We start from the raw sequence: 21,894 nt of genomic DNA on the forward strand, positions 1-21,894 counted from the left end.
AGAGAGAGAGAGAGAGAGAGAGAGAGAGAGAGAGAGAGAGAGAGAGACGTCATCCCAAAAAGCCAAATAGGATGAAAGAGGGCCGAAAATAGGAAACGTCCCTGGTCAGCCAGGCCATTGGCGCAGAGGCTGCCTTCCTCCCAGTGTTACCATGGGACGCCTTTGTTATTCTTCCCGCTATTCACGCGGTGGCCATTTTGGAAGACAAACTCCAGCCCGCAGAGGCTGCCGTCGAATCGTGCAGCCAATCACCGGGCTACCCAGGGATGTGAGAATGAGCAGATCTCACACAGTGATGATTTGAAACATGCCTTGTGGCTTTCTAATAATGTGCCAAAGCAGTCTCAGTGGTGCGCCACGAGGCCTCCTATTCCATCTTCCGTGAATGAACTAAGCCCAGCAGGCCTTGGCTAATGCAGGCAGCCCCTCTGCTCTGCTGGAAGAGGCAGACTTGGAGATGGCAATCGAAGCTTGATTTGCCAACACATTTCCAATGATTAAAATGTAATTAGCAGTACTGAGCACCTCCTCCCCGGCTAATTTTAATACATGCTGTGACAGGCAGGCGGCCGCCCATGCCCAGGCCCAGCAGCAGATGGAAGCAGAGACAGCAGGAGCGGAAAACCATTTTGTGATGCGGCTGTTCACATCAGGAAACCATCAGGGCGCTCGGCTTCTTAGGAAGGCCCTCGATGGCAGCCTGTCAAATTGGCTCTGTCATGTCTGGTTGGAGCAATGGCAGCCATCCTTCACCGGGCCCTGGGAGGGCTGTCGCTCCGCAGGCTTAACTCCTTCAGGCCTTTTCCGGCGAGCTCTTTGGAAAAGCAGCAGCGCGTTTCTGTGGCTGCACTCCGAGCGCAGATGGAGGATGGGGGGCCGCGTTTGCACGAGGCAGAGAAAGGCACTTGAGCGAGAGCACCGATCGTCAGCGTGAAGTTGACGTCCTCGTTGAGGGAGAGTGTCGTATGGCGGAGGGACATGCCATTGCATACAAAGGAGGGTCCTCCGTTCTCATGTCTGCCAGATGGTTCGTCCCTACTCTGAAGGTGTCCTCTAGCTGAAGGCAATCCAGTCCAGGTCTGGTACAAAAGAAGCCTTAGATGGAAGAGCCCAGAGGCTTTGAAGCTTCCCATCCCTTGTAGGGCTATCCAGAGCTTGGCAAGATACGTGGGTCACCTGGTCACTGTCTTGCCCACTGCAGTGCAGTGTCACATGGAGGTGTCACGCGGAGGTGGGCAGAGACCTGTTCTCCCCTGCAGAGGAGGGCAGGATGCGCTCCAATGGAGCCAAGCTCAAGAAACCAAGGTTCAATTTGGATGCCAGGAAGCACTTCCTGACAGTCAGGACCCCGAGGCTGTGGAATGGGCTTCCACGGGAGGTGGTTGAGGCCCCATCGGTGCGGGAGTTCAAGGAGAGGCTGGACGTGCACATGGTGGGCATGTCGTGAGTGGAGCCGGCTGGAGCCGGGGGTCAGACTGGATGGCCCAGGAGGCCCCTTCTGACTCGCTCTGTTTCTGTGTTTTTATGTACTGCACTGCTATTTATATCGTAATAATAGTTTCCAAGAGGTGACTGGATGGAGTCACTGGGGCAGTGGGGGTGGGCTTGGGTGGACTCCGGGGGAAGGTGGAGGACAGGAGAGCCTGGAGGAATGTTGTCCATGGGGTCGTGATGGGTCTGGCACGACTTTGCGACTAAACAATAGTTTCTAAATTTGCCTGTCTACTTGTAATCGTGTCATGCGCAGTCATGTCATCTCCAACGTACAGCGAGCCCCTGACTGAAAGCCCTCCAAAATGTGCCACACATGACGACCCTCTTCAGTTTCCCTAAATCCAAATCTGAGGCTTCCTTTATGGAGGCATCCCATCTCATAGCTGGTCTTCCATGCCTAGACATTTTGTCACGTGCTGCCAAGTTGTCTTCAACCTGTGGCGGCGCCATGGATGAAAACCTTGTCCAGGACAGCTCCATCCAGCTCTTCAAGGCCGTGGCTTCCTTGGTGGAATCCGTCCATCCCTTATCGGATCTTCCCTTTTGTCTTCTGCCTTTGACTTCCTGTAGCATAATTGTCTTCTCCAGTGGGTTAATAAGTTATAAAGTAGTATGATATAAATACTTTTATATGAATTTGGTATCATTTTTGCTTCCTCTCTGGGTGGGTGACAAGTGACCAACCCCTCAGTATTGTCAGATTTTGAAGAATTAATGAGTATTGATGCTATTATTACATTGCATTTTTATAGCCCTCCCCCACAAACCCCGGCAGCTGAAGCTCTCTGGGTGGTTCACAAAATTAAGTCACTCATCCAGAATCCAACCAGGCTTGACCCTGCTTAGCTTCCAAAATCAGGCAGGATCAGGCACTTCAGGCTCACTAGTATGTTCCATGGAGTTCAGCAGAAGACACTTCCTTGTACAGCTGCAATTTTATGCTCGCTTATCAGGGAGGAAGACCCAATGCTTGCTTGTGAGTAGAGATGACTGCACTGAAGGTGTTTTTAGGGTCCCGTCTTTCCATACCTATTGGGTGAGTCTGCATGTCATAATAAACCAGCCAGTAAATAAGCCAGAATGGGCTGATTGGTCACTGAGTAACACACAGTGGACCTGGCAGGCAGCTGGGCCCACCATAGTTAGTTCTCTGCCAGTCCTCCAGCCAGTATCCCAGTGTCCTTTGCAGCAGAACTCATCTTGGCCCCCTCTCTATTCCGTTTTCTTCACTCCTGCATCTTCATCTTTGTCTTCTAAACTGGAGCCTCCTCAAATAATATTAAGAATATTAGTATATCTTCTTATACATGATCTGTATGGAAATACGTCATAAACCACGTGCAAGAAAATGAAAAAATCTATTCTGTATTCTATTCTATTCTACTTGGGTTTGAGTTTGGGTTTGGGTACCTGATTTTTTAGTTCACAAAAACAATATGTAAAAAGAAGCCTCAAGCAAGTGTAATTGCTAGATTTTCAATTGCTAGATTTTCAGACTAGATGGCCCGAGAGGCTTTTTCTTTGGTATTCTTTTTTCCCAGCTCCCCAAAATTGAACATTTTTTTTAAAGTGTTATTTTTGTTGGTTCTTCAGATGCATGAATCTCTAGCTGTCCACTGCAAAGCCCGACAAAGGGGTGAGGGGGACAGTTGCAGACGGGGCTGCAAAAAAGAGCTGAGGACAATATCTCCCCTTCTGCAAAGCGATTTTTGAATTTTTTAGTGTTATACAGACCGTTCTCTGTACCACCCTCGTCATCTCTCCCCACCTCTTCAGCTGCTCCAGAAATATTAACTCACCCACCCCTTTTCTGAAAGACACAAATACAGAGTTCATCTGGCAATGAAACTATGCAAAAATTTAATGGCTGGAAGGCAAATGATGGGGAACTTTACACACCTGTATTAACTGCTTTGTTATGGCCGGTCTGCAAATTTCCCCTCCTTTTACTTCCCGGCCATTAATTTGCGTGTGTTTCCACATTCATGTTTTGGACTGTCTGAAATGCAAAGCAACTGCAACATTTGGGCACCAAAACGGAGCTGTTAGATACGGGTGAGCAGCTGTTCTTGTCACCCAGGGGAGTTCAGGGAAGGTGAAGAGGGTTGCGTTGTTCTCACCTTCTGCTCCCCACACAAGTTTTCACCAGTGTGTTTCTTTAGACAGGCAGGTCCTGCACCTGTGCCAATTAGCTGAGATGTAGAGGCATCACCCTGCCAACAGAAGCGCGTATAGTCAAGGCTGTGGTTTTCCCAGTTGCAATGCATGGCTGTGAGAGCTGGACCATAAGGAAGGCTGAGCACCGAAGGACTGAGGCCTTTGGATTGTGGTGCTGGAGGAGACTCCTGCGAGTCCCTTGGACCGCAAGGAGATCAAACCGGTCAGTCCTAGAGGAGATCAACCCTGACTGCTCTTTAGAAGGCCAGATTCTGAAGGTGAAACTCAAATGCTTTGGCCACCTAATGTGAAGGAAGGACTCCCTGGAGAAGAGCCTGATGCTGGGAACAATTGAGGGCAAAAGAAGAAGGGGACGGCAGAGGATGAGGTGGCTGGATGGGGTCACTGGGGTGGTGGGTGTGAGCTTGAGTGGAGTCTGGGTGATGGTGGAGGACAGGAAGGCCTGGAGGAACCCCTGTTGTCCATGGGGTCGCAATGGGTCAGACACAACTTCACAACCAACAACAACAACAACGTCACCTTTTCCTGCTTTTGACACCTGCAACTGACAAGGAACTAGACCAAGGGACGACAGGCTTCTTGTTGTTGTTGTGCACCATCAAGTCAACTCTGACTTAGGGTGACCTGTGAAGGAAAGCCCCCCAAAATGTCCTATATATGACAGTCCTGCTCAGCTCTCATAATTCATAGAAACAGAGGGAGTCAGAAGGGGTCTCCCGGGCCATCTAGTCTGACCCCCGGCTCCAGCCAGCTCCGCTCACAACATGCCCACCATGTGGACGTCCAGCCTATCTTTGAACACCCACACCAATGGGGCCTCAACGACCTCCCGTGGAAGCCCATTCCACCCCCTCGGGGTCCTGACTGTCAGGAAGTGCTTCCTGGCATCCAAATGGGACCTTCGCTCCCTGGGCTTTGCTCCGTTGGAGCGTGTCCTGCCTTCCTCTGCAGGGGAGGACAGGTCTCCACCCACCTCTTTGTGACACCCCCTCACTGCCTCAAATTCACGGCTGTGGCTTCCTTAATGGGCAATCTTTTCTTATTATTTTACTTTTCTACCTGAAACTTGCCCTAGCATGATTGTCTTCTCCAGGGAGTGAAGCCTCATGATGTGTCCAAAGTGGCTTGGTCATTTTTGCTTCTAGAGAAAGCTGCAGATGGATTTGATCTAGGAGCTACTTGTTGGCCTTTCGCAAAGCTCTCCAATACCATGTTTCAAACACATCCATTGCCTTCTTGTCCGCTTCCTTCACTGCCCAGCTTTCGCACTCCGACACAGTGGTCAGAAATACAAAAGTGTGGGTGGTCTTGACCTCCAGTGGGACATCCTTGCATTTGATGGCCTTTTCTAGTTCCTTCCTTGCATCCTTGTACATCGCCTTCCAATTTCCTGGTTGCCGTCTCCAGTTGCATGGATGACCCAGTCAAGGTATGGAAAATCTTTCGCAGTTTCAGTTTCTCCATTGTTAACAGAGAAGTTCTGTAGTTGTATTTGCATACCTACAACGAAGGACAGCCAAGAATACTTTGAAAATTAGACCCCCCCCCCCCCCTTGAGCATGTTTGGGTTCCCAGAAATAAAATTCAACGAAGGAGGGACTGAGCAGCAATTCCTTCTAAAGTTCCACGTCATCATTGCTGGAAGGGTGTCAAGATCTGCAAACAAGACAGCACTCCCTCAGTGATGTGTTATGAAAAGGCAGCGTGGTTCATGGAGCAAGGCCCTGCAGGGGCGGGTTTGGGCCTTTAAGTCCTTGCAAGGCTCAGAGTCAGGTGATCATGTAGTGCAGCTGTGAGCTCTGCAGCGGTCTGTAAACGCTTTGCTTGCAGAGCTTTGTTTGGTTTGCCTCCCGCAAGGTAGGTGGTGTTTTGGATCCCTGCTTGTTGCAGATTCGGCCTTTTTCAAAGCTCAAGCTGTCCTTACTTTCTGGACTTTATCAAAGGTAAGTCATTGTCCAAATTGTGTGCCTATTTTATCTTCTAATGCTGTCTTTCATGTTTTGTTGATGTGTGCATCACCTGTCTTCAGGATTCAGCCTAAAATAACCCATTGTTCAAACTCTTGTGATGAATAGTGTTACTGCTGGATTTCATAATTGGTTGGCTTGTGGGTTGAAATGTATGCAATTGTATGCCTTCACACATTCATTATTAAGTCCCTGATTGGTTGAGAGTTTGGGGGAACATGTGTATCACACCTTTGGTTGTCTGACTGATTTAATATTTTTAAGTTATGCATTGGTATCACTCCAAACTTTCAGTAAAAGGTATTTTTGTCTTGTTGGGCAAGTAAAAGTATGTTGCTATAGGCGATTATTGGTGCTTGTGGGCTCTGTCTGTCCAAAGGATTCAGAAAAAGGAATCCAAGTTGGAGAACTGATAGCCAGCATGTTCTATAGCTGGCTAGTAAGTTGTAGAGCAGGGCCTTGGTAGACGTGACTGGAGATAAACTACTGTTTTGAGAGAAAATATATATTGATAGTGGGAAGTAGCAATAAACTCAGGGAGAATGTGGAAATGGTGAAGGCAAGCATGCACATCCTTTAAAAATAAGCCTTGGTGATTATGTGGACCTTTAAAAAGTATGGAAAGGGTGTAAAATGTCAGGCGTGTTGTGTAATTCTAAGCACAGTTCCCAAATGCACTCCAGTACTGAACTTGTGTGGCCTACATCTTGAATTAAAACATTCTTGTCCAAGGTGGCCTGTATATAGGCATTATTCTGCGAGAAAGATGAATTCACTTGGACTAAGTTTGCCTACTAATGCCTCAACACCCCATGGTTTTGCATCTTTTACTCAGGAGGGAATCCCATTAAGCTTAATGGGGCTTGCTTACAAGTAGGTGAAGTAGCAGTAGATTGCACTGTTACACCTTACTCAACCATCCTGTAGGAGAGTCTTTTGGCTGCAGTCAATATTAAATGAGGACAACATGGACAATCCAAAATAGACTGGTTGAGAATAAATGAGGTGTCCAGTAGGAGTGGAAAATGATGTGTTTTCATAACCCTCCTCCCCATTCTTGTTCAACAGCCCTACACTGGGATCAACCTGCTGTGGTGAACATGGCATGAACTGTGTCTCTAGTATGAGCCATGCATGGTGCATTTGCAAAACAAAGCTGCTCAGAAAATCTGTGTAAAACTGGCCAAACGGCTCCCATCAGCTCCTGGAAAGCATGTTGCCCTTGTGCAATGCATGCAAATTCTATAATAAGCACGTACTTTTTGGGTGCCAAATCGTGCCAGTTGGCTGCTTTTTCAGAGTGGCCTCAGGTCTGTGCACTTTCCGGGTGTGAAAATAATGATTTGCTCAAATGGTTTGAATTTACATAAATTGTGCATATAGTGCAATATGCTAATTTCCTTGATGTTAAGAAACTGTGAGCGCCACAGCCTGTCAACGGGATGAACCAACTGGTAGCTTTTTGTTGGACTTGTCTCTCTACCTTGCTAACTCTTGCTGCATAGAGCTTCAAGGGGCATCATCTCCCTCCTTTTGTGTGAACGGTTGTGTTTTTAAGAACCATCCTGGCTTGGTTTGTTAAGGCACATTCGGCATTGAGCTTCTGTGCATCCCTAGCCCACGTCTTTCCCTGCGTCTCCAAATTCTCTCAAACAGCTCTTGATGTAAGAAATCCATGCTACTGAACCATTTCTGTGTCTTGGAGAAGCCCAGTTGAAGCTGCTGGTACGTAAGGGCATGTGGGCAGGAATGACCTCAAGACCAGTCCTGGTGGAGCACGAGAAACAAAACAAGGTTTATTCTCCATGACTGAGATGGTTTGCCTTCATTTTATGGTCACTTGTTTTATTTGTGACGGGTCGGTGCTTTTGGTGTTCAGTACGATTTATTCCAGACTGTTCTGATCCTGAAACTTCCTGTGATGCTCTTGACATGAGCTCACATTCCCACTGAATGATTTTAGTGTAGATTGCAGAAATCATTCCAAATTCCAGGCAGGCATAGATGCATAGATTTCAGGGTTCATGGGGGGGCTATCATGGATATGCTCAGTCCAGGGAAGAAGCACGAAGAAAACATTATGTGATGTTCACATGCTTCAACCAGCCCTGAAATAGCTTGGAAATGCGGGGGGTGGGGGATTGTTTTGCTTTTCAGCGGTAAAAAATGTTGGGCTTCTTGAGACTCTGCGAATAAGGTTTGGGCTGCTTTACTCTTCCCCTCATTCTAGTCATCCTGAATTATGGTTTAATTTAGGGGAAATCTAAAGTTATCTGCAGAAATTGGAGAGTACATGGTTAATCCCTGCCTTTCTGAATAGCTTTGCTTACGTTCCTCCAGTAATCAATAACAATTAGCCAGTAATATTTATACTTAACCATTGTGTTGATGTGATGAATGGTTATTAATAATGAATCAATTATTAACTGATAATAATTTAAATGATATATTCTTAAACCATACATGTATACATAAAATGTTCTTCCCCATTTGAAATGCAATTCTCAGCACTGTGTAGGGTCTGGTATAAATAGGTGTAGAATGAGTCGTTTTATATTAACAGGTTGTTGACTTTGTGGATAACGTATTTAAGTTGGTTGGTCTGAGATCTCATTGTAATAACACAAGAAAACAATGGGATTCTCTAGCATGTTTTTCTCACTTTCTTCTTTTTTCCACTTTCTTCATGTTTCCCCTTCTCCCTGCCCCCACCTCTTTCTGCTTGCTTCATAATTCATCCCTTGCAAAGTTGTGATCTATTTTACTCTTTATTACTTATGGCAGCTTTTATCTTTTTGCAATGATTTATAATTTACATTGTCCATGAACGATCCGAAGGAAAGCAAGGATTACTGTAAATCTTACACAAGTAAACAGGCAAGATACATATAGACCAATTTCCAGATTGCCATATCTCCCGTCCGTCCGTGTGCATGTGTGTGTGTGAGAGAGAAGCATCTTAGCACTACTGCAGAAATTTGAATTCTGATAGAAATAGCCCTGCTCTGCACTTGTCAGACAAGCATATGAATTTCAGAGTGCTCAAAATTTTGCAGGGCAGATCTTGATTCACAGTATCCCAAAATGCATTTAAAAATGCACATTTTAGGATAAGATACATGTAAGTGTGCACGTTTCTAAAAGCACGTGTTGGAAGAATATGGTCAAAAACTTATTTAGATAACTCTATATGCATTTGGGAATGAACTGTGAAACTGACACAAACTCGAAATAGACAGGTAGTTACATTCTCTAACACTATTTAACACTTTATACACTTCGCAACCTTTTCCAATCACTAATTCATTGTAGAACAGTTTGTGGTTTAATATCTTTAAAATTAAAGAACATTGGTTTTAAAGCTAATAAATCTGGTTTTGGAACTAAGAAGATAGTGGTTAGAAAGCAGGTCATGGTTCACGTGAGGTGTGCATTGAAAGTGATCTGATATTAGAAAATTTGTTTGGTATCAGAAAAAAATTGTGTTCTCTTTTCACCTGTGAATGTTGGATTTGCTGTTTCCTTCTAAAGCTGAAGCTTGCAGATGTGTGAAACTGCACTTGGTAAAAGGAATTCAGTACTTCCTTTTGAAATAACATAAGTCTTGGCAGGGAAGATCCATAGTCTGTCTTTTTCCGTGTATAAGATGATACTTTTTCTTTAAAATATTTAGCTAAAAATGGAGGGGCGTCTTGTACATGGGAGACCAAGAGGAGAACCATGGGTGTGCTCGGAGGGGAAACTGGTGCACGCTTGGGGAGGCGGCAGCTGTATGCGGCAGCAGCGTGGAGATCAGTAAAATAGTGGGGACGTCCTTTACTTGGGGGGCTTATAGATGGGAAAATATGCTTGTTCAAACCAACAAATAGGAAAAGGTTGTTCCAGTTATTCTATTTTACAAAGTTGCAAGAGGCACACTGCCTTCCTGGCTGTCCTTGTTCATTGCATGTGGTTCGCATAGAACATCCTTCCTTAGGGACTGCCCAATACATGGAGTCTTCTCCAAAAATAAGTACACTCTATAGAAGTCATTTCCTCTTTCTCCCTGCTGGATATCCCAAAACGTAGTTCTTTTATCTCTGTACATATGTGTGTATTTCTGGTCACCGTGTACTACTGTAAAACAATCTTCTCAGAACAGCTTCCACAATCACACAGATAAACACAGCAGTTAAAAATAACACAACGAGAGAATCACAGTGATGTCTTCAAAACATTTTAGAGTCCATTACATGGCCCATGCCCAAAAAGGAAGCAATGAGCCTCAGGAGCCAGGAGAGCCTTCTGAGGGAAGGCATTCCATGAACTGGGCGCTGCAGTGGAGAAGGCCATCTCTCTTGTAGCCATCTGCCAAATTTTATTGGGTAGGGAGCCCAGAAGAAAGCTTCCAGAAATGACCTGAGGGTCTAGGCAGGTATGTATGTATTTATTTACTAAAAGCTTTTGTATGCCTTCCTATCATACAAGATCGCAGGACAGCTTAAAATATTTAATAAGACGATTAAAACAACAATTGCAATAAATAATGAAACAGAACAAAACAATAAGTCCCAAAACAACCAGAGCGACAAAACTTTAACTATTAAATTTTAAAATACTGTTTAAATAAAAAGGTTTTGGCCTGGCACCGAAAAGCATATAAGCTTGGCACCAGGCGTACCTCTCTAGGGAGCGCATTCCAGAGTCTGGGGGCCACTGCAGAGAGGGCCCTACTCCGAGTTGATGACCTTTTTACCTCTCTTAAAGAGTGTTCCCAGAGCAGGGCCTCTCCCGCAGATCTTAAGGGCATATAAGGAAGGAGACGTTTATGGGAGAAGATGGTCCTGTGATGTCAACTAACAATTCCAACTTGACAGCATTCCATTGGGAGAACTCCTTCCTCTTTGGATGAGGACATCTACGTATCTCTCTTCTTGAGGTAATACAGGGATGTAATGTGGGTGGTCTACATCATGCTCTCTTCTACGGGATTTTCATCCAGGAGTGGCAGGAACCTATTAAGGTACCTCTGCCCTTTCCATTTCTCCTTTGTCTTGGATGCGGCAATCGACTCATCCATGCTTGACAAGCAGTATGAGAGGAGCCAGTTATATCGCAGTGGTGAGTCAAGATTTGGAGGACAATCTCCCTGGATCTACTCTTAAGTTCATTTTACAGCTCCTTGGGTGGCTCATACCTAGCTAGCTGGTATTTTTTCCTAGGTCACAATTTATAGGAAGTGCAGCAGGCAAGAAAGGAGAATGAATGGCATTCCTGAAGCACCTGGAGATGGTTACCTATCTACTCCCCTTGCTGTAGCTCAAGGAGAGGTATGAAAGGAGCTGGCTTTGGTCCTGGAAGCTCTTGGCAACCAACAGGCACTAATTGCTGGCCTTGGGACTAGCAGAAGAGCTTTGGCCAAGCACATCTGTCATGGAATCGCAACTGATCCTGCACTGGAGAGGGTAGCCTCCAAGATCTCCTCCAACGCCAGTGCTCTAGAATTCTATGAAGTGGGGAGAACCGAGGGATTCCCTAGGGTTAGGATTGGAAAAGAACCTCGTATGGGTCAGGTGAAAAATGAAGGGAGATGGAGACATGAGAATATTCCTTCCCAAGCTAAGCTGAAAAATGTTGCGTTTTCAGTCCTGGGAGGTGATTACCATGTAGATAGAGCACCGCCTTAGCAGTGCCTCAGCTTCCCTCGGCTCCCCATCTGCAGTGTAGGGACTTGGGCGATGGCCACTGCACCCCCCCCGCCCCATTTCCTCAAGCACTATTTCTAAATGAGGACAGTTGCTTTCCGTTAAGGACGTACAAATAACTTGGCCTCACCTGTCAAGCATGCTCCTTGTATTTTACAGGGCCCATTATGAACGCAATCTCTCTGTCAGGGATTTGCATAGTTCCTTTCTTGAGAAGTAATGACAGCAATTTCTCTCCCCGCGCTCCCTTTCTGAGTGTCTCATTTAACGGCACCTGTGAAACCGACAGGCGCAGAGATGAGAAGTGAAAGAGAGCAGTTGATTAAATCATCATCAAGTCGGGCCCCCGAAAGTCAATCCTGCTTCCCGTCCGCAGCGATATCCCTTTATCTTAAAGTAATGAGCTATGGCACTTCTGCAAGGAGTAATGTGATAAGTTCTATTAGCATGTTCCATTTGCTTCGCAAGCAAGGGCAAGCCATCCCAGCAATCTCGTATCGCTGCAATCAAAGCAATTGGTTTCACAGGCGGAGAAGAAAGAAGCAAGTGTTCAGGGTGATTTTTATGGATCACAACACGGTTGGGGTGGAAGGAAACGACAGAGGGCCTGCATATTATTTTAGCCCCTTGCAAGCTTGGCTTCTTTAGATCGGTTACTGTGGAGTGTCCTTTCCCGCACACCGTTCCCTTCGTGGTGGGCTTCAGCGCGCCCCCTGTGTTAAACCATCCCTTCGTAAATTAGTTTCCCGGTTTTTCTTTCGGGGAATGCCTTGTGAACATTTTAGACTTGGGCACTGCTGGAGTTGCCATGTTCCCAGGTGCGGTGTACCATTTGCAATTCCCATTATGGCTATTAGTATTTGTTACTAGTGGTATCGGGAAGAAAATTCTGCTTGGTGCCTTGATCCAGATCACGCCATTCCATTCCCGTTCTGTCCTGGTCTTCTGTTCTTTCCCCATCAGCTTTTTGCAGCTCCTGAAAATCCTCAGCCCTCATTGTGTTCCTTACACCCCTCCAGTTACATATGTATTTCCACAAATTGTGAGGTTTCTCATCCATCCTTCTGGTGTATCTTTGGTGACCCAAGGTTGGCACTCATGGCCTGATCTTCAGAAAGAGAGGGACTGATCTGGGCATGCTTTATTTGTTTGTTATATTTTTTAAAATATTTATGAATAAATATTTTGGCTCTGCTCACCTCAGTAAACATATGCTGTTTGATATTGGAGGGTTAATCATTTCCTAAAGCTGCCTCCTACCCAGCTATTATTTCTGTCCACTTGTACCCTCTGTGGTTTAACCTCATCTCCTGGAGGCAGTAAATTTCTTATTCTGCACTACCTGAAAAGGATGGCAATCCATAGAAATAATTATCTTTTTTTTTTTTTTGCAAAGATGTAATATCTCAAAGACATAACAAGTAGAAGATTATTTTAATCTACCTGGAGAAATGCACCCCCACCATTAATATCCCACAGGATATCTGGCCCTTGCATGGAAGTATCTCAGTAAAAATTGAGTCCTTTATTACAAACTATGAATGGCCCTGACTACTACTTGTGTCGTGAACTTCTAAAGAATGGGAGGTCTGGCCCGGAATCCCAACTCCCATTTCCTTCTGAAAACTAGTCCTTGATGTCTTGTTTCCTTTACTCCAAATTCGGAATGAACTTTCAGTGTGTGATAATGCTGTGATTGAGTTCTGAAAAGAGGCATTTTACTAATCATTTCTAAATGTTCACCTATACCTACAAATTGCTGCAGTGCAGGATGTTACGAACCTTAAGTGATTATGCCTAGTCCTGTTTTTGTGGATCTACGTAATTTGCCCTGTTCTGGTGGTGTTTGGGCAGAACATGCTGGTAAACGTGCTATAAATGCCACTCACAGAACAAAATCATATAGAGATTAAATATTTTGGGGGCCGGTTATTGGCTTAGACGAAGTTCAGTATAGGAGCTTGCAATTAAAGAGGTGTTTCACTACAATGGGGACCAAGCCAGAAACAAGTGAGCAAGATGGAGGGGATCCGAACAGGATCAGTCTTGTGTAATTGGGTTGGTCAGGTAGCAAAGCTGGAAGCTGCATTTGTTTAGCTAAATGGGAACAGCCCTCTCCATGGCCGTCACACCCTCCTCAAATCTGCTGTTGTCAATAAGGGAATTCCCAGCTCTCTCCTAATTGTGCAGCTAACACCTAATCTTTGCCCTTTCCTAAGCTGTCAGCATATCATTGGCAGACAGATGACGGAGAATATTGTTAGCAACAAGGAGAGCATCTGATGAGGTCTTCCGAGGCTTTTCCCTCCAATCCGTTCAGAGAGAGAGAGAGAGGCATTAAAAAGACTGCTCCGAGCTGCAGAGGGTCCATGTGTCAGCAATAAATGCATTTGAAATATGGAAGTGCGATAGTTCTTCTTTCAATAGCCATTGACTGAAGTGTTGTCATAACGAAGCAACTGGATTCTGCCCACAAAATCGCAGGTGACTTCTCATGTGAACGCTGGTGTTGAAAAAAAACAACACTGCTTTGCAAGACAAGCATACACTGTTGCTCCGTACCAGGTCAGGGGGCTGCATTTGTCTGGGTTGGATCAATATCCCCATGGAATCTACTCTTGTTTTCATTGGGTATGAAAATGTCACCTTTTTTGAGGTAGAGTTGGTGAAAGTAGCCCTGCCCCAGATTCAAAGGGTCTTCGGGAAAAGTCCCAGAGCTGCGATCTCTCCTCCATCAGCAATCTGCCACAATGGCTGCAGCAGAGTGGGGCATTCTAGGAAATCAAAATCATGGCTTCCAGACCCACCCAGGGCTGTCCTTGCCAGGTCTATGGAAGCTGGGAGGCCCCTGAGGGTGCTACCTGGTGGCTCCTGGAATGTTCTCCCAGAATGATGTTCTCCATACTGACAATACAGGAAATCAAATAAATGTACTGCAGTTAGTATTTCTGGATAATCCGCCCTCAGCCAAAGTACTGTGAGCAAAGAACTCAGTAGCTAGAAAGTAGGAGTCTCTTGATCACCAGATGTATCATTGTCCATTAGCGGGCAATTGGGGAACATGCCATCCCTCCATCCAGGGAAGATGCTGAAGGGAAGTTGGCTTTGCAGGGATGAAATGCCGTATTTCCAGGTGAAAGAGCTTGAATTTCTCGTCCCTTGGAGGATCTAGTAGCTGCCATTTGTGGGACCCTCTCAGTACAAGTACTTTTCAACCAAGCAGTGGCAACACCCAGGGGCTGCGATGGGGTGGAACTGGCTTCTGATGGGCTGCCTCAGTGCAGCGGCATTAGCCTACACAGCTGCAGTCGCAACTGCCCCATCCCCACCAGATGCCATCTTCCAATGACATGCCAGCGTTACCCCTGCAGGGGATATATTCCACCAAACGGCTCCTCCCATTGGCGCTCTCCAGCAACTGCTATTCATTGGGGCCTTCATTGGCCAGTATGGTGGCCAAAGGGCCCATTCTACAGAAGACAGCCCCCTGCTTAGAAGGTGGTCTTCCTTCGAAAGCTTGCTTTTTCCAAATCTGGTTCAAAGCTAAAGAGTCATAAGAAGGGGCAGCATAGGGGCTGTGGTCGAAAGCCCCATGCCATGATTCTCTCTCTTGAAGACATTTCTGTGGCAGCTCATTTCATATTTATGCAGACTCTATGCAAAACAGAGTCTGTTGTGTCTGTCCTGCACTTTGCTTCTCCTGCCCCTTGCTCATCCTTGGAGCAGAATACCTCTACGGGCTTCTTGTGCCGACCCTGTCCATGCATTCGGGACCCATAGCATTTTTTTTTTTTTTTTGCAAGGAACCAGACTGAATGCTTGGCATGTTTCTTGCTTTTGCCAGTTTATGAGCACAGGTCGTCCTGTGCTGCCACTGCAAGTCCAGAGGGATGGAGCTGTCAACTGGTTGGCTCGGTGGCATTGGGAAGTCTGCACAGTCCTTGGGTCAGTGTGGGATCGAATGCCACAAATGGAACTTGGTTTCTCAGCAGGCCATCTGTGGGCTGTTGTTGAGTTGGACTTCCTCTGGCATCCCCTCTGCTTGACTGACTCATAAAGCTCTCAGTCCATGGGTGAGATGAGAGCCTGGGTAGAGCCTCTTTCTAAATCAGCTTGGCACGCGTTTGTTTTCCATAATGGATACCAGTCAGTCTCGGTCCTTTGCCATATGCTTAGCTCTGGAGACAAGATGCTGTTGGGTATTGCAGAAATAATTTGATGGAGGAATTAAGTGGACCTTGAAATTAGAACTGGACTGTTGGAAAAGGCAGGGAAGGCATAATGCATTGGCAGTGGAAATGGCGGTTCCTGGGGATCACATTGCTGCTAGCACACTCCGTAGCAGCACCACAGTGCAAGAAAACAATGTACTGGAAAATTCAGATGGTGTTGATTAGCTTCACAGTGAGATGTAATGAGTTATGGGGTGGGCAGGTGGCAGAAGAGAGAAAGAGCATCTCCAGTTCCCTAAGTAAATCTATGCTGCTGAAAACACAAATGCCAGAGAAATGCTAGAGGCAAGATGGCGATGGAAGAATATATGGATTTGATGCAATGGACACAAAATTTTCTGTGAAGGAGTCCAGGTGTTGGTATATTGTTCATATGCATGTCCCACCTTTCTCCCACTGTGGAGCGCAAGGTGGCCGCAGGCCATTCCTGGGGTGGTCGCCCCTCCAGGCTCAGGCCAGCCCCAGGCTTGCTTAGCTCCAGCGTAGTTGGATTGGTTGGACTAAGGAAGCCGTAGCCATGACTTCCCAGGAGGGCTGACAAGGAGAGGACCTTCTAGAGGAGAGGACCTTCATTCATGGGGTGCCATAAATCGGAGGTTATGATGACACTTGACGAAGGCACACAACCACAATGATCGAGGAAGACCACAACTCCATGCAGCACATGCTTTGCAGATTAGCCCCCTCACATCTCTGGGTGAGGCTGCTGGTGACCCCCTCTGAGACCCTTGCTGCCATGCTGGTCCATGTAGACAATGAAGGGCTCGAGTGGCGTGTGCTGCTTTTCCATATAACGCAGTTTCTCTGCTCTTTTGGATGTCAGCTTGCACAGCCTGTCTGCGCCCCAACCCTATTGCTGTGGCAATAGGCACACCTCTGTCCCACTTGTTGCACCCCTACTTGGGCTTCTTGCTGGTCTTGGTGCCAAGCCACCAGGTCCACCTCTGAAGGAGAGTGTCGGTTCCCATTGGAGAAATGTCCCGTTCCAGCATCCCTCCCACGGTCCGTAACTCCCCGTAGTTCCCATGGTAAGTCTGATCTGTATCCCCACCTGCCCTTGGGTTCATTTCTTCTGCCTCCCCCAGTTGACACCCAGGACTTTGAGCTGCAGCTCATGGGCACACAGTCTCCCAAGCAGTTTCATCCTCCAAGTCTGAATCTTGAAAAATAGCACAGTTAGCCTCCCATGAGCAAGGCGAGGATTTCACAGTATGTGCATGCATGACAGGGCCTTCTCTGTGGTGACCTCACACTTATGGAATATCCCCTCCCCTGGAATTAACATGAATCTTGGAACATTAGAGTTGGAAGGGGCCAGGAAGGCCATCCAGTCCACCCTCCTGCTGTTGCAGGACACCAGGTCACACCATCCCACTCAGGTGGCCATCCAGTTTCTTTTGAATGCCCCCAGTGTGGGAGAGCCTCCCACCTCTCCAGGCAGCTGGTTCCATTGTTGTATTGCTCTGACAGTGAGGAAGCTTCTCCTGATGTCCAGCCTGAATCTGGGTTTTTGCAACTTGCATTTATAAAGGTCATTGAAGACAATTCTGAAGATACTTCCACTTTTCCCCAATTCTGGTCTCTATTTGAGTAATATATTACTTTAAAAATTCTAACTTTTGCTGACTTAGGCTGTAACCGTAGATCTACTTACCTGAGAGTAAGCCTCATTGAACATGATGGGGTTGACTCCTGAGTAGAAGCACCGAGCATTGCACTGTTAGAGACTGAATGGCTGTATTTTGATGGGCACCATATATGTATTTTCAAATTGACTCGAGAGAGCAACTTGCCCCGAAAGGTGGGCTGGGAATTCCTTGAATGAACTTCGAGCCTTTCAAATTTTGGTTAAGCTAAAATGACAAAGAGGGATGTCTGGCAGCATCCTTAAAAACAGCAAGCTTGTAATACAAATCTCCAACTGTATACAGCAGCTTTGACGGACGTAGGGGTAGTTGAATTCTGAGCAGGAATTGCTGAGGACTGGGATGCATGGTCACTGGCAAAGAGTGTATTCAGTGCCTTCCAACAGTGACCCATGCCCTGGTAACTTCCCAACTGGACTACTGCAGTGTGCTCTACGTGGGGCTGCCCTTGAAGATGGTCCAGATACTTCAGTTGGTTCAGAACAGAGCTGCCAGGAGGTTAACGGGGACCGGTAGGTGCTCACATATAACGCTGGTCCTCTACTTTCTACACTGGCTCTCCTATTAGCTACACAACAACAACAACAACTTAGGATCGATGACCAGCTTGTCCTTAATAAGCAAATTACAAAACACCATAAGTTAAAATATGCTATTACCAGACAAAATAACAATGAACCAATGATATCAAACTGTTTAACGTTACCTGTTATGACTTCTAATTAAACTTTAAAACAGTGCACACAATATCTTGCAAGTCTTGCAGGCAGCTGCAAAAAACCTAGGCCAGCAGCTAGGACTATTGCAATGCGCTCTGTGTGGGGATGCTTCAATTGGTCCAGGATGGAGCTGCCAGGTTATTAACGGGGACCGGCAGGTGCTCCCGTATCACAGTGGTCCTCTACCATCTGCACTGGCTGCCAATTGAAGCCCAGGCCCAATTTTAAGGTGCTGGTGATGAACTTATAAAGCCCTAAATGTCTGAGGTCCATTCTCCTTCTCCCCTATGTGCTTCCTGCCCCTTAAGATCAGAGGCAGAGGTCCTTCTCCGGGAGCCCTACTTGAAGAAAATTAGGGTATGTACCCGGAGAAGGGCCTTTTCGGTGGTGGCGCCCCAACTGTGGAACACACTCCGCAGGGAGGTTCGTCTGGTGCTTACGCTTTATTCTTCTTGGCAGCAGGCAAACCTTTTTCTTTCCACATTATTTTAATATTAATTGGTTTTATGGTGGTTTTATTTATTGGAAATCAGATGCTGTATTCTATTTCAGCTTATTTTGGTTTGCTTTTATTGTAAAACCATCCCAAGACACTTGTAGTGGATGGTATATAAAAGCTTTTAATACATAAATAAAATATCCGCCATCTAATAGAGCTTTTCCTTTCTTGGCTCACGAAATCCTATCTGATGATGGTGTTCCACCATCTTTGGAGAATGCACAAGCTCATGCAACAGATACACTTGTAAGACTTTAGGGTACAGAACAAAGCATATCCAGACAGGAAAACATTCCACAATTCTTAGCAAACTCTGGAAATGTTAGAACATCTTGATTGCTGGCTCCTATGGGCATGGAATGCCCTCTTTGTGGTGGGGCATCTTCATCTCTCCAGAACTTGGTTGCTCTTCAAATCAGGTATAATTAATTCAGTATGTGCTGTGCCCCAACTTTGGAATCAGTTCCTCCAAGAGGTTCACCTGCTACCTTCTCTCTTAACTCTATTCTGCATTAGCCAAACAAACTTTTTATTTGCCCAATATTTTGATATTTTTTGAAAATTTTCTATATGATATTTATTGTATTTTAGTGCTTCTTTGCCTCTGGATTAATCTGAATTGTGCCTGCCATGGGCTCTTTATTGTAGTGTTTTTGCTGTGTTTTATTCCTGTTATTTTATTGTTATATTATGTATGCTAGATTTAGACTATTGTATATGGTGTTTTGTGAACTGTCCAAAGAACCATTCTGGCTAAAGGGTGGTATAGAAATTCAGTAACTAAATAAATACATCTATCTTTTTAACCAATACATTGTTTTCCATTGCAGTGCGACAGCGAGAGTGATCTGGAAGAAAAGGTAAAGACGGTCTTTCATTTCTGTTCTTTTCCTAATCGTTCTGAAATGTTGCCGGGTCTATTCACTCATTTATCTTTTGCTAATGAGGAACACACTACAATTAGCTTCTAGCTAGCAGAAGGTGTTGGATATGCTCAGGTCAACTTGTGAAATGTTCCATACAGAGGTCAAAGTGCAGAGACAGCTCGCTCATCTTTTCAAACCCCCGTAGATCCTAGAACCCCTTACCACAAGGAATTTGAATTTGGGACTTGGGTGTATTCTGTATGTAATCAAAATGAAATTATGGAATTTGGAGGAAATACGATGGGGTTCTCATGGAAGTATCACATAAGCTCAGCATTAAATAGACTCCTAAGCTAACATCTTGCCTTTAGAAACCCGAAGAACTTTAATTGCTGTTGGAGATAGCGTTAAGCAACCTTTTACAGTTCTTTGTTGCATTTTGATGTTTCAAAGTGGGACTGAGAAGGTCGTCTTTCTCTCTCACAGTATTAAGTCTTTCTGTGTATCTACTACATATTGGCTTTTCAAACTAATTCACATTCTACTCCATCTTGGGTATTTTGGTTGTATACAAAATGAATAATGAATAATATGAAATTATCTCATCACAATTGCATTTGCTTGGTTAAACATGGGTTGAGCTGGGCCCATTTGTTATGAATATGAATTGTGTTCTACTCCACACAAAAAAAGCAAAGCAAAAATTATGGTGTTGCGACCAAAGAAGCTGTAATTGATTAAATCCATTCTCTTCTGCCTGTTGGGTTGTTTCCTATTCTTTTTTTTTTGGGGGGGGGGGGAACAAGTTCTCACATAACTTCCATTAAAATATGTGTTGGTATACTATATCCTTTAATAAAAGTTTCTTCCTTCCTTGGAATGGGAAGTTAATATCTTTTTAGTATATTCTCTGTTTAGAACCAGAGTTCCTTTACTTATATGTAAGAGTTTGTGGTTCACCATCTCAGGATCTAGAATGTTGGGTCATTGGTATGAGATACGGAGATGCTGAGTAGGAAGCACAAAGATATGAATGAGCTCCTTGGGCTTCCACTGTGTCGGAGAGTCTTAGAGTACACCCAAGGTCTTGGCAGGGTGTTCAAAGGCAGAATTGGCAAGGGAATGCTTCATTTGACTGTGATTAGGCTCCTGGTACACTGAGGAGATCAGGGCAGATGCAGTCCTATCTCCTACGTTTCCTCACACCCACCACCATCTGATGCTTAGCATGGCTAGATGATTGAAGAACTTCCTTTGTTGTATTAGTTGTGGTGAACATGGTGCAGATGGTTGATCATTTCCAAAAATGCTGTTCCGTTGGAGGGGCCAGGAATTCTAGTCATTCCTGGGCTTACATGGTCCGGGAGGCCATCCAGAAGGTCAAGGTGGTGTGTCTGCGCTCTAACTGCAAAGTGGGGACCATATCACACACAGTGGCTAGATGGAAGGTTCTTATGCATCCATTCCAGCATGGCCCTCCCCTTGTTGTGTAGCATAAGGACTTTATTGTGAATGGGCTTCTTCCTATTGAAACCTGGTGGAGAAAATTGCTCCATGTGGGCAGGTCCTACTGGAAAGTCATCCACGGGTTGTCTAGGTGGGTCATCTCCATGGATTAGAGAGAGCTGCCTTTGGCCTAGGTTGATGCTCTTGGTGGGGAAGGTCCATTGCAATTTGGCTTACTGGATTCTTGCATCCTTCTTTGCCTAACAGAAGACCTGGTTGGAAGGAAAGATCTGAGCTGTAGGTGTCCAGCTGGGCATCTGGAGCTTTGCTAAGATGAGGGGCAGTGCTCCATTCTGCCCTAGCAGCCGGCAGGGAAGAAGCGACAGAACAGTGGCTTTGGTTATGTTCTGGCAGCTGGCACGTATTTATGGGCACAGCTACCTACAGCTGGAAGGTTCATTAAAACCTCAGCTGAAGATCAGGTTGGCAGGCAGCCTTGAGGAGAAATTGATCTTGTCGCAGGTTTGTGAAATGAATCAATTGTGTTCAGTTTTCCATTATAAGACCTGTGTCTTCTCTGTGGGTGGGTGGAAGTAAGTAATAATACCTTTTGAAGCAAACCTTCCATAAAAGTGGGTCTTGCTATCTACTTATCCACTGAAGGGATGAGGCGGTTTCCTACATGGACTAGCCTGGGAAAAGGGGGACCCCTGCCCCTCACTTTTCCTAGACCTTAGGAGTGGTGATAAGGGCACTCATTCTCTGGACCTGCTATCATCTCAGAAGTCAATGAACTCTGGCAGTTTGCAGTTTCTCAAGATGCCTGCATGATGCCTTTCCTGTTGCTCGTTCTTCCCAACCTAGTGAAGGCGCAAAGGACAAACTGCTTTTGCCCCCGTCCCCCTAGCTGGGAGGTACATTTGGAGCGCTGGGGAAGGCAACAAGGGTAGCTCAAAATGTCTCGCTTTCTGCATGGGATGAGCTTTAAAGAAGCCTGGCTCTCCTTACTCCTTAGAGAGAAGCTCCTTCCTTCTGAGCAGAGGTGGGAGTTAATTTTGCCCCCCACCTGCACGCATCCAGAATGAAGGTATGAGACACAGGTGGGATGACCAACATTCACCTTGGGTATGTGATGGAATCTATGATGAACCATCCCGTTGACA

General features: G+C 45.7%; 1 protein-coding gene across 2 annotated transcripts in view; it reads left to right on the forward strand.

The window, feature by feature from the left end:
* Window positions 1-21,894, forward strand: part of AUTS2 (activator of transcription and developmental regulator AUTS2) — a 709,751-nt gene that overhangs the window by 461,832 nt on the left and 226,025 nt on the right. For both annotated transcript variants that reach the window (XM_044430464.1, XM_044430465.1), the window contains exon 5: window positions 19,250-19,279. In XM_044430464.1, coding sequence (XP_044286399.1) covers window positions 19,250-19,279 — 30 coding nt within the window. The remainder of the gene's footprint in view (window positions 1-19,249; window positions 19,280-21,894) is intronic.

Source organism: Varanus komodoensis, unplaced genomic scaffold (genome assembly GCF_004798865.1).
Source record: "Varanus komodoensis strain SLA01 unplaced genomic scaffold, ASM479886v1 scaffold20_1, whole genome shotgun sequence".
Classification (NCBI taxonomy): Eukaryota; Metazoa; Chordata; class Lepidosauria; order Squamata; family Varanidae; genus Varanus; species Varanus komodoensis.